Source organism: Pelophylax lessonae, assembly GCF_965119305.1.
Source record: "Pelophylax lessonae genome assembly, chromosome: 10".
NCBI classification, from domain to species: Eukaryota; Metazoa; Chordata; class Amphibia; order Anura; family Ranidae; genus Pelophylax; species Pelophylax lessonae.
Window position 1 is genome coordinate 202,597,933 of NC_138777.1, and position 14,034 is coordinate 202,611,966.

At 45.7% G+C, this 14,034-nt stretch overlaps 1 protein-coding gene across 1 annotated transcript; it reads right to left on the bottom strand.

The window, feature by feature from the left end:
* Window positions 1–812: 812 nt before the first annotated feature.
* On the bottom strand, window positions 813–13,825 carry LOC309565016 (uromodulin-like; the record flags this gene model as incomplete). Its single annotated transcript, XM_082269749.1, has 8 exons — window positions 813–1,028; window positions 1,568–1,688; window positions 1,852–2,008; window positions 2,384–2,626; window positions 3,752–3,927; window positions 4,627–4,820; window positions 10,654–10,845; window positions 13,738–13,825. The coding sequence occupies 8 exons, from the start codon at window positions 13,823–13,825 to the stop codon at window positions 880–882; spliced, it is 1,320 nt and encodes a 439-aa protein (XP_082125875.1). The 3' UTR covers window positions 813–879.
* Between the last annotated feature and the right edge of the window lie 209 nt (window positions 13,826–14,034).

A 14,034-nucleotide genomic window follows, 5' to 3' on the forward strand; every position in this document is an offset into this window, starting at 1 on the left:
TCCGGCAGTATCTTTTTCACGCAAACAGAACATTAGGAGCATTTTGTTTTAACCAAGCAGAAGGGAAGTAAAGAGTTTCATTTTTGGGAGTTTCATACACTGGATGTGGCAGAGGTGCCCTCTAGTGTTGGAAATCTGGCAGCACAGCAGAAGTAAAGGGAGATGGTCACACAGCCCTTCACCGAAAATTCTACATGAATATTGAATGCGACTTCTACATGAAAAAATATTGAATGCGACTTCTACATCATCATCGGCAAGGTCATTCAAGTACAGCTTTGAAGGCACCTCTTCTATACAATACCCCTTCCTTACCCAATGATCTTTGCCTTATTCTTCTGGCCAGTACATTCGACTGGCACGCAGGCATCATCAACCACACACAATGCTCATTAGTGGATACAGGTTTGGCCTGGTAATACTAGAGTTAGTATAAAACACTCATTTAGTCCCTTACCACCAACTACCACTAGAGGATGACACACTAGAGCAGTTGATGGCGAACCTTGGCACCCCAGATGTTTTGGAACTCCCATTTCCTATGATGCTCAACTATACTGCAGAGAGCATGAGCATCATGGGAAATGTAGTTCCAAAACATCTGGGGTGCCAAGGGTCGCCATCACTGCTGACTGTTTGGTCACACATAGGCAGATATAAATCTCAGTCTGGTGTGCTCTGATGGTTGTGTGGCAGATAGGCGATACCCCCAAACACAATCTCAGTTTACCCAGTATAGGAAGGGGGATGTGGGAGGTCACCTTCAAAATCCACAGCAAAGAACAGTGTATGTGTAATCCCCTGGAGGGGGCATAATGGATAGGCAGGAAGCTATCCCTTCATACAGATAAGACAAGCAAAGATCCAATGTAGTGTATTTTATTTACGAAGTTGGAGGAATTGTACAGATCGGGGAGGGTCTCCTAGTTTCGCTCTTTTCTTCAGAATCTTGGCAACAGTGACCAAACCCAGCAGGAGGAGAATGGCTGCAGCTGCAGAGGATGCTGGGAGGAGGAAAGGACTCAGACCTGGAAAGAGGAAAATACACGTAAAGGAAAAACATTTCTCTGCACCCCACCGCCCCCCCCCCCCCCCCAAGGAACCATATCTACAAGAGAGGAAGCGCCCCCCCCCCCCAAGGAACCATATCTACAAGAGAGGAAGCCCCCCCCCCGGAACCATATCTACAAGAGAGGAAGCCCCCCCCCCGGAACCATATCTACAAGAGAGGAAGCCCCCCCCCGGAACCATATCTACAAGAGAGGAAGCCCCCCCCCCCCCCGGAACCATATCTACAAGAGAGGAAGCCCCCCCCCCCCCGGAACCATATCTACAAGAGAGGAAGCCCCCCCCCCCCCCGGAACCATATCTACAAGAGAGGAAGGCCCCCAAGGAACCATTTCTACAAGAGAGGAAGCCATTAAATGCTCCCAGCAGGCCCCAACTATGTCCCACCCACACAGAACAGCATTCCTGTCCACAAGGAGGGGTCCTCTGCCAATCACATCACACCTCTGCTGTTAGACAGTCTGCAGATATATTACCTGACAGTCTGCAGATATATTACCTGATTCCGGCTTCTCAACACTGGACACCAAGCTCCGGCTGAGTCTGATGGGACCGCATGACACCACCTTCCTGTATGGGTCACTCAAGTCTCGGGGATGTCGACCATTGCTGGTTTTAGTCTGGAACGAGGCAGAATATTCCAAAATCAGATGAAAGGCTGGACAATCTCTAGACATAGAAGTCTAAATCCAAGTTTTCCAACGTTATTCTCTTTGTTTTTAATTAAAAATACACAATACATTGGCATGCCCCACTCGACACTTACTAAAAAAGGAGTCTCACCTGATTGCAGCAATGGCTGGCATTGGGCTGGTGCAGCCAGACTCGGCAGTGCAGGTAAAATTCTGGGAATTTCACAAAGTGGAACATCTGCAGGGAGAAGCGGCACAGCGATTGGTTCCCAGACTCCAACATGGCCACTGTGGAGTCATTGGCAGTTCTGCAAAGAAGATGCTCAGTTATTCCAAAGCCAATAGTCTAAAGAAACCAAACCAGATCAATGGGTTACTGCACATAGAGCCCTAGTTTGATCCATCTCCCAGACATCCCCCTTGCCCTCGTGTGGTCCCCCTTCCAGTATGATCCATCCCTTAATGACCCACCTACCCATAGTGGGGTTCCCCACCTCCTAGAACCATTTACCCCTAGTGGGGATTCCTCTACCCCCCCTCCAAGACCCATCTACCACTAGTGGGATCCCCCTCATCCCAGACTCACCTACCCTTATTGTAATCCTCCCCTCCTAGATCCATCTACCCTTACTGTGATTCCTACCAACAGTTCCCAGAATCAGGACCACCTCTATACTGCTCACCCACTGGAGATGATTAGGTGTCTTATCTCATCAACAAAATTTGGCCCTGGCGTGGCCCAGCACTCATCCAATCTCAGTGTAAAAAAGTCTTGAGGATCGGGTCCGAGGATCTGCAGCTGGATGTAGAGTCTGCCAGTAAGTGGGATGATTGGTGGGCGATCATAAGGATCCAAGAAATCTTCTGAGGGGTGAAGGGTCATGCTAACATTGAAGTTTCCTTCCTTTACCACAAAGGTCACCAGCCTGAAAGGAAGAGAGGACCAACGTGACAACTACACAAATCTATGGTGAGATATTGGAAAGCAATGTTCTCATGATCCATAGGAAGAAAAAATAAGGAGTCGGCTTTTACCCCATACAGGCTGCAGCCAAGTTCACATCTGCAGACAAAGACCAACTTCTGAGCAAAGAATGTAAAGCGGATCCACCCCTCTCCCCCTCCAGTAGTCACCTTGTTCAGAACCAGTCCTGGATGAATTACAAGGTTTATTTTCATTGTTCTCAATTTAAAGAGGTACGGATGGATACCAGTTGTGGAGGTACCCCGTCCCTCGGATGAATCGGTATGTAATTTTACAGTATTATTTCCTAGTTTCTGGGTTAAGGATACATGGGGTTTTTATCTAGTATTAACTATGGATGTGGGACATACTTTTACCCCTTGACTAAATTCACCACTAGAGAAGTTACCTCCTCTGCTGAAGGGAGGTTTTACCACCTGAGGGCCATAGATTATATGGACCACCCGGTTCGAGTTAGATCTCCGACACCAACAAACGTCCATCACCTTAATTTCAGATTCTCCAAATTCTACATTTATGCTGCACAGGTTCCATAAAGTCCCTAGGGTGTGCCACAAGCACAGGCCATAGCATTTAGCATATACATGCAGCTTATTTTAAATCTTATGAAGAATTAAAAAACACATTCACACTTTTCTTTATAAAAACAAACCAAAAAAAAAAAAAAAACGACCACACACCCACAATGGTTCCAAGCCTATTAGGAGTCTCAGTATGCAAGGACTGCTTCCTCCCTCGTGGTGAATTGTAGTAACATTGTCTGTGTGGTTCCTAAGGGTCTGAGGACCTCAGATGATGGTCTTTAAGGACCAAGATGGCCTGTCAGCACCCCAGTTGTCTGTAAGGTTAACATTTAATTAACTATGACCACAAGCCTACAATGTCCTGTCCAATGCTTAGTTCAGATTGCATGACATTCGTCCATACACCATGAGATCATCATCATCTCATGTCTATATTTAGGGTTACACCTCCCCATTGCAGTCAATGTCCCTAGAAGCCTCATCACCACACTTGGTGACCCAGGACCCCATTTGGAGCACTGGCCACCCCAGACAATACGTACGAGGCACTGGTGAGCAAAGGGTAGGGCAGCGACACAACTCGATCATAGTGGTACACACAGTAGAATGCGATCCGGACATCGGCAGTTCGGGATATGGAATTTCTGAGCATCTCTGGCTGCTGTGATGTGATCCCTGTGCTGAGTTCATTGGAGTAGATGAGGTGAGTTCCATTAACCTGGCAAAGAAGAGACATCTCAGGTGAAGCGTACAAAGAGGAGGTCCCCACATGGTGAGATCACCAAATACCCTGTATGATATAACCTGACCACTGTGCTTGGAGCCCCTCCCCACAGGAACAACATTTAGATTGTCCCAAACCACACAGGTGAACCACTGGCTACTGGAAGAAAGGTTCCTGGCCAATATGTACTGTGATTGAGGTTTATGAACATTGAGGCGCTCACCAATGCATGAGTATGCACAATGTTCCCATTTTATGGGATTTTAGGATTGGTGACCAGTGCCATTCTCTGCACATTACAATAGTCTGTGTGCAAATCCTCAAAGATCAATTTCACAGTTCGATCATCACCATAAAATGGAGCCATTTGAGGTCAGATGAAGGGCAGCAGACCATGTGGGCATCCAGTTTAGGTTAGGGTCAGACTGTCAAGGCTTCTGTACCGGCCAAGACAGAGCAGTCTATGTACAGAAAATCAGTTACATCTCTCAATTTCTATTAAGGCTGGACATTAATAGGGCTGGATACAAATCTGACCACAGAAAATGAATGTGGTCACACCTGACCACTTATTTGGAGGAACAGAAAAAGTCATCAGCCTAGGCTAGATCAAACAGGCCCAGTACAGCCAGATGAAGGTCTGACCACCTCGCTCTAATATAATCTCCCCACAATAGCTTTCAAACCACCTACCTTAACCTCTGTCCCACACTGCGTGTGATTCTGGTGTGTCAGTGTGATGGAGACATAAAGAAGAGACTCCTCCGCTGCGCACTGCTTATTGGATGTATAAAGGTTGGAGACATTCACATTCAGATCAGTGAGGACAGCCTTCGGAACCTGAAGCCTCATACACTGACTGTCACAGACCAACTCCAACCTCATGTCTGGAGGAAAGAGAAGACAACATGGAACACGACACTGTAAGGAACACACTGTACTATATTACACCAGACAGCAAGGAACACACTGTACTATACTCCACCAGACAGCAAGGAACACACTGTACTATACTCCACCAGACAGAAAGAACACACTGTACTATACTCCACCAGACAGCAAGGAACACACTGTACTATACTACACCAGACAGTAAGGAACACACTGTACTATACTACACCACACAGCAAGGAACACACACTGTACTATACTACACCAGACAGCAAGGAACACACTGTACTATACTACACCAGACAGCAAGGAACACACTGTACTATAGTACACCAGACAGTAAAGAACACACTGTACTATACTACACCACACAGCAAGGAACACACACTGTACTATACTACACCAGACAGTAAGGAACACACTGTACTATACTACACCACACAGCAAGGAACACACACTGTACTATACTACACCACACAGCAAGGAACACACTGTACTATACTACACCAGACAGCAAGGAACACACACTGTACTATACTACACCAGACAGCAAGGAACACACTGTACTATACTACACCAGACAGCAAGGAACACACTGTACTATACTACACCAGACAGCAAGGAACATACACTGTACTACACTACACCAGACAGCAAGGAACACACACTGTACTATACTACACCAGACAGCAAGGAACACACACTGTACTATACTACACCAGACAGCAAGGAACACACTGCACTATACTACACCAGACAGCAAGGAACACACACTGTACTATACTACACCAGACAGCAAGGAACACACTGTACTATACTACACCAGACAGCAAGGAACACACTACTATACTACACCACACAGCAAGGAACACACTGTACTATACTACACCAGACAGCAAGGAACACACACTGTACTATACTACACCACACAGCAAGGAACACACTGTACTATACTACACCAGACAGCAAGGAACACACTGTACTATACTACATCACACAGCAAGGAACACATTGTTCTATACAATGCTATGCAATGTCTGCGAATAGCTGATAGTCAAGACACAAGACATTATATAAATTCATATACAAGCAGTGCAGCACTTACGTGAATTGGTTGATAAATTACCAAAATTTTAAAATGACAATACTAAGAGGCAAAATAAATAAAATATGTGGCTGCAGAAATGGAGAACAACTAAAAAGTCCAGAAGTTCCACTGTATATTCTCACTTATTATCCACCTCAACCAATAAAAAAATCACGTGGCGGTTCGTGTTCAGTGGCAAGACCTTTTACCCAATTTATCAGACGAAGACTGGGATGAGGCAAACTCTTCCCATTTATTGGTCTCACTGGCAATTAACAATAAACTTATTCAAACTCTAGATGTTCCATCAGTCCCATCTATTCCAGTACGGTTACATGCCATGCATCGTACACCAACTTCTGCGTGCACGAGATGTACCTACCAACGGGCAAATTTTGCTCACGTGATGTGGCCATGTCCTGTGATAGATCAATATTGGCAGCAAGTGACCGCATTACTGTAACATTCTGTCCTGGTGCCATGTACCCCACGGGTTTCTCTGCTAGGTAAATTGGATGAGGAACAATGGCCCAGATCACAGTTATCAAACACAAGGCCCGCGGGCCGAATGCGGCCCCCCCCAGGCCATTTCATGTGGCCCTCGCGCCACTCCTGCAGCACCCCCTTGTCACTGCCCCTACCTTGTCTCTGTAGTCGGCAGCAGAGATTACAGAACTCCTTTGCCAGATCCTACACTCCTCTCTGCAGCTGCAGAAAGGTTCATTTTTGCCCCCCCCCCCTTCTTAGCAGTCTGCAGGAGAGAGGAGGGCAGAGCTCCTCCTACAGATCCTGCACCTCTCTGTGCAGCCGCAACACCACCTTGCCTCTGCCTCCCCTGTCTCAGCATTCAGCAGACTTGGGAAGTGGACTCCAGCCCTCCTCCAGACCCTGCACTTCTTCCCAGATCCATCCGCATCTTCTTTCTTGCAGTAGCACAAGGTAAGGGTGTGCATTGTGATGCAAGGAAGGGGGGGTGACTCTTGACTTCAGATGGTGTGGGGGGGGGGGGGGCGGCTCTTAACAGCTCATGTAAGGATGTAAGGGGGCGTGGGGTGCTTTGGACATCTTACAGATATAACCGGCCCTTTGAGGGCAACCATAATGCTGATGCGGCCCGCGATGAAATTGAGTTTGACACCCCTGGCCTAGATACACCAGAATTTTACTTTGGGAAGCATTATTTCCGGCCCGTAAAGCCATCGTACTTAAATTGAACCAGTCTGTTCCCCAGTCTTCATCAGAGGATACAGATGGTGAACCAGATACTCCCTTATGAAAAACTAACTTTGGAGCATAGGGGTTGCCCACACAAAACAAAACAAGGTGTAGGGGACATTTGGAGCTCCTCGCCCCTTACTATCACCAACACTTGAGGTATATTGTATACACCTATTGTATAGATCTTTTAAACATAAAATTTTGTATATTATGTGGGCTTATACATTTACTAACCTGGCTCTAAATGATTGGAAAGTACAGTGTCATTGTCTTATTTCATTTGCCATATTTGTTCAGTTTCAATACTTCATATGTAACGTGAATTTCACTTGCTATTTGTGTACCAGATGTTGTATTCATACATAGCTATGGTTGTTATATACTAATTCCTCTTTTTTGTATCCTGTCAAATAGTAAAAAAAAGGTCCAAAAGTAGGAAGGTTGCAAATGGTTAATCAGGAAAATAATCCCACATGCCCTTGATGGAAGCTGGAAATTATAGGACAGACAAGAGGTCACCAACCTTACCGAAACCTGTGACCCCGTTAATAAGCGTGGTCTAAATAACTTTATTTACAATATCATAACACGCATCCTGGGTTACGGAACCATCCACAATCTCAAAGGTAACAAAACACCACAGGGAATATGGCACACTGAAGGCTCAGTAACTGGTATAAACTCGCTATGATCAAGGATCCCAGACAGGGTTAAAGTCCCTAGTGAGGGGCATGAAATGAAAGGATTCTCCACAGTGAGATTGTAGAAGATCAATTTAATGAAAAAAAAAAAATACACTTACATGGATAGATGATCTGCAAACACACCAGATTCCGAACTTCCACCACAAACCAAAAAGAGCAATAATCGATCGCGCATGAGTGGCAGCGTGAGCGTGGCTCCGCCCTACAGATTTTGCCATATATGACATCATCATGTGCCAGGCAAATAAAGTGCATTTAGACCACTCTTACTAGGGGGGGGGGGTGTTACATGTTTCGGTAAGCGCAGCATGAGTTTGATTGGAGACACCTGGTCTATCCTGTGATTTCCAACTTCCATCATGGCATGTGGGACTTATCCTGATTAACCATTTGCAACCTTCCTACTTTTGGACTTTTTAGTGGTTTCTTCATTTCTGGAGTCACATATTTAGTCCCTTAGCAATGTGTCAAAAGAAATTTTGGTCATTATTGGTTTATCAACCAATTCACTCAAGTGCTGCACTGTTTGTATTTGACGCTATACAATGCTGCACAGTATTTAACACACCATAAGTCAGGTTGAAAAATGACATCTAGTAAAAAAACACAACCATACAACCCCATATACACAATCCTATACCCACAGTGGATCCAGAGGAAGGCAAAAACACACACACACACACACACACACACACACACACACACACACAGCAAAGCATGATCCAACTTGCTACAGCAGGGGAAAAAATGAAATCAGATATTCCCTGGATCAACTTTACCTATAAATGTTAGTACCCATTTATATGTTTATGTTCTAGTTTTGTTTATTTCACCACACTACATGTCCTACTGTACTACACTATGCCACCCCACCCACCACACTGTACAATTCTAAACAACGAGACCCAGCATGGAACACTCCATTCAACATTCCAAACTACATGCCGTACGGCACCATACAATCCACCACTACGTACGGCACCACACCAGCCAATCCACCACTATGTACGGCACCACACCATCCAATCCACCACTAAACCATACAATCCACCACTATGTACGGCACCACACCATCCAATCCACCACTAAACCATACAATCCACCACTATGTACGGCACCACACCAGCCAATCCACCACAACGTACGGCACCACACACCATACAATGCTACATAGCGTGAACACATTGTACAATGCTACACACCGCATTCAACAAACTCCTGGCTGGTATTAGTGGGATGCATGGAGCACTGACAATTCCCGTATTCCATGTGAAGGTCTGTAGGTTATCCCCATATTACTCCCAGACTCCATCTGACTGCTGCGATAAGACCCATCACGCAGGTAGTGCATTGCTCTACTATATAGTCTCTATATTTTGCATGCCCTTACATTTTGATGAGGGGCAGTAAAGCAGGAGATGCAGCCTAAAGCCTCGTACACACGCGTCGAAAATTGGCAGGGAATTTTCGTCCAACGTCCGATCTGCCGATTTTCGTCTTGTTAGTATGATGCTTCCGACAACCAACTCCGACTTTTCGGCCGAAAAAAATCTGGTGTGCAGACTATAAAATTTTTGTCCGCCGTCAAAACACGGCCGATTTTCGTGCAGTCAGTACAGATTTCGACAGGGAAAAATCTGATGAGAAAGTCTGGGCATGCTCATTGAAGAAAGAACACAAAGAAAGCAATCCAACACATGACATCACTTCTGAAGTAGATTTTTGTTGGGTGAGAAAATTTGTGTGCAGTCTAGGCACATTCCAACCAACAAAACAACTCTGGACAAAAGACGGACAATCGGTCGGCCGATAATCGTTGCGTGTGTACGGGGCTTAAGTATATAGAACGGATACCTGGCTGAAGCACAGATATCATTATACAGATATAAACACATTGGTCACATTTCAATCCTCCAATCAAGCACGTGAAATAACCCTCTCCCCCATTCCCATAGAAAAGACACTCAATTCCCAGGAATTTAATATTTACAGAGTCAATCCTTTATTAGCCCCTCGCTTGGTGTCACAGGGTGGGGCCTGGACCACACACACACACACACACAATCTCCATACATCCCCTCGAAGTTTAGCAGCAGAAAACAGATGTAGGTTAGGATAATATTTCAGTTGTGGTGGGGTTATATGGGGAGCTCTGCACCCGAGTTCTCAGCTCCCCCTACCCACTATAAACCACAAGGGGGCTCCTTCACCTTCCTGGATTTCGTTCCCCCCCCACAGGTAAACCTTCCTAGAATTTTATTAAAACCCAAAAGCAAAAAAGGATTTACATTGCAGCTTACCAATTCTTAGACGTGATGCATGCATTAGTTTTTTTGGCTCTCTTCCATTGTCATCTGGTGATCTGACCAGTAAGTCTCTCAAAAGAACAAGCTCTCTTCCAGATGTATTTTACAGGGATGAGACAAACCATTTCCAGATGTATTTTACAGGGATGAGACAAACCATTTAAACACAGACCGGGGTGCTTACTATGATCAGCTTTTCTGTAAAACCATTATCCCAAAAGGAAAAAAAGAAACGGCTTGCTGTAACAAATTAAAAAGTGTGAGCTGGAGTTTGGTTTCAGTTTTAGTTTATTTAAATCTGTTAGTACATCTAACCCCAGACTGACAATGCTGCTGTGCCACCTCATCCAGAAGTTGTGTTACCGGCCAGATCACCAGGCGAATACAGAAGGCAAAGCCAAAAAAAAAAATGCAGGCACCACATCTGATTGGTAAGCTGCAATGAATTACATTTTTGGTTTTGGGTTTAATACTATAAGCAGAAGAACCACAAATGTTTCTCAGTTGCCTTCACCTTGGCACTTGGGTCCGATGAATCCCGCTGTACAGTGACATCTATAATTTCCATCCACCTCCATACAGGTTCCACCGTTCTCACACATGTGGGGTGTGCAGACTCCTTCCATTGCAGTCACATTGCTTGGCGCGCTGGGCTCCTTCGGCCATGGCTCCAAGAAGAGAATCCGAACGCTGGGATCACCCTGGTCTGATGGGAGAGAGATCATACATACATTACCTGGGTCATACATATGTCTGGGGGTGGACTGACAACTCATGGGGCCCCTGGGCAATTGGAGATCATGGGGCCCCCTGTGTCCACACAAGCCACATCAAACCCCACCTACAAATTGCAGCTCAGCTTCATAGAGTGGGCATTTAAAATAAATATTTATAGCAGCAAAGCCTGCATGGAAGTTCCTGGCTTCTTTCCATAGTGTGTAGTCTCTCATGGGGCCCCCTACTGACCCTGGGCCCTCGGACAGTGCCCAAATGGTCAGTCTGCCCCTGCATATGTCATATCCCCAAACTGAGAACCAAAAGGCACGCCGCCACCTCTTCCTCACAGTGACACTAGCACGCCACCTCCCTCCTCCCCACAACGAGACCAGACACAGTTTACTATGGTCCAATTATAAACTGACCACATTGAGTTATTAGTACTGATCACCCATTGTATTCATTTAGGAAAGGACAGTAAATATGCCACTTACCAGCCCAGTCACCCGCTCTCCATCCTGAAACTACCCGTTCCTGCAGTAGCTGGAGTAAGAGGGGAGGATGGAAGTTGGCAGGGGACCAGGCAGCAGGGGGGGGAAGAGGAGATACCAAGGTAGGGGGGTTAGTCTGAGAAAATGCGATTCTCTAGGTAGCCTAAACTTCATAAAATTGCCATCATCCCCCATGAATGTATACCAACAATTTTTTGGGTCCTCAAAGCAAAGTGGGACTGTGTAGGCAAAAATTAATAATCGTGTGTAAGTTTTTTTAAAAAAAGCATAATTTTATTGTGAACGTTTCCAAGAAAGACTCAATTAGTCTTATGGTAAATCACATTATAAGCAAGCTGGGTTAAAGACCAACAACCATGAAAACACAAAGAAAGAAGGAAATTGTGACATAATGAAGAACGGTGATTCCTGATGTTTATATTCTGTCACCCATGCTTGGAGAGACTCTGGATGCAATAAAAACATCTGGATTCCGACACGTTTCGGCTATATTCAACTGGTGCCTTTCTCAAGGACATCACCAATTACTTCATAGCTTATGCAGGAATGCCTGAATCATAACAAAGGAACATCTTCTTCCCCCTCAGTCCCTAGACTTGCAGCAGGAACTCAAAAATATGGAGTGCAAATGACTTGTCAGTTTTCTGCGACTTGTTAAAGGATCCCCAAGGGGCTTACCATGAAGCATGTGAGAAGTTTCCTCATCGAGCTCCACAGTCCATCAGCATGCCCAAGATTCAGTCATTAGGACTCCCGGACGGCGCTCATTCCTACCCTCGGGTGAGGGAAATGGCCCTCACCCGAGGGTAGGAATGAGTGCCGTCCGGGAGTCCTGATGACAGAACCTTGAAGCTCTTCATAGAATCTTGGGCATGCTGATGGACTGTGGAGCTCGATGAGGAAATTTCTCACATGCTTCATGGTAAGCCCCTTGGGGATCCTTTAACAAGTCGCAGCACACAACAAACTGACAAAAAGTTATTTGCACTCCATTTTTTGAGTTCCTGCTGCAAATCTGGGGACTGAGGGGAAAGAAGATGTTCCTTTGTTACGATTCAGGCATTCCTGCATAAGCTATGAAGTAATTGATGATGTCCTTGAGAAAGGCACCAGGTAAATATAGCCGAAACGCGTTTGAATCCAGATGTTTGTCACATCCAGAGTCTCTCCAAGCATGGGTGACAGAATATAAACATCAGGAATCCCAGTTCTTCATTATGTCACAATTTCTTCCTTTCTTTGTGTTTTCACGGTTGTGGGTCTTTAACCCAGCTTGTTTATAATGTTGTGATTTACCATAATTGTGTCTTTCTTGGAAACTTTCACAATAAAATTATGCTTTTTTTAAAAAAAAAAAACTATTACACATGATTATTATTTTTTGCCTACACAGTCCCACTTTGCTTTGGTTTGAGGGCCCAAAAAAATTGTAGGTAGGGGGGGTTATGGCAGGCGATTCAGTAAGGGATCGCTGTATGGCTCTCTGCAGCAGCTGAAAGCCAGCTGGAAGGAAAGGACAATAAGTCGGGTTTCAAGTGCTGTAGAGAGCCATGCATGGGATCGGTTCCTGTAATTGCCCCACCCCCCGCAGCACCAATCACCCTCCCTGCCCACATCTGGTTCCCCCTGCTGGCCGAGGCCCCATACAGGAGGACCAGTGGTACCGCTTTAGCAGCGGTCCTGACCACTAGCATTATTGCACCTGTACTGTCAGTGTTACTGTGTTTGCTTCTACAACAGGGTCTGAACTGGGGGGGTGATCAGTGCCGCAGGCAGGCGATTACAGTAAACGATCCCCTGTATGGCTCTCTGCAACAGGTAAAGTGGACCGGAAGGAGAGGATAATAAGCCGGGGTTCAGGTGCTGCAGAGGGCCATGCAGGAAATCTGTTCCTGTAATTAGCCCCCCCCCACCTCCCCTACAGCGCCGACTCCCCCTGCTGGCCCAGACCCCGTACAGGACGAGTGGTACCACTTTAGCAGCTGTCCTGACCCCTAGCATTACTTCACCTGTACTGTCAGTGTATTACTGTGTTTGCTTCTACAACAGGGTCTGAACTGTTACTTCAAGTGTTCTGCCACTCTAGTAGTGCTAGTAAATTCCAGTTGTTCAATTTGTTATCAGTTTTACCTGCAACTCAACAAGATAACAGTTCAACCTTTCACTGGACTTTGTGTGCAGTCCTTACAATCTGTGTCTGCTCTAAATACATTCACATTAAACTGCACAGAGCTCAGAGCTATATACACACACATTCCCTGCATAAAGTACAAGCCTGGAAAATCCCTAACCTGATGGATGGACCTGAACTGCATACACATTGCCATCTTCCCCAGTTCCCTGGGGCTTAACAATTATTCCATCCTTACCATGAACCACATCTGGAATGACCGGGGACACCAGAGTCAATGTCACCCCGAAGACCACAAGACACACTGCAAAGCCAGACATCATCATCTGCGAGAGGAAGAGACAGAAATGACGGTCATAAATATCCCCGACCCTGGAAATACCCCTCATACCAAACCTCCTACCCAACCACCCCCACCATCAATAAAGAAAGAGGAGGATTCCGTTATTATAGAGGGATAAGGACAGGGGGAGGACTGGGGTATAATAGGAAGGACAGAGGGGGTAGGAATGGGGTATAATAGAGGGACAGAGGG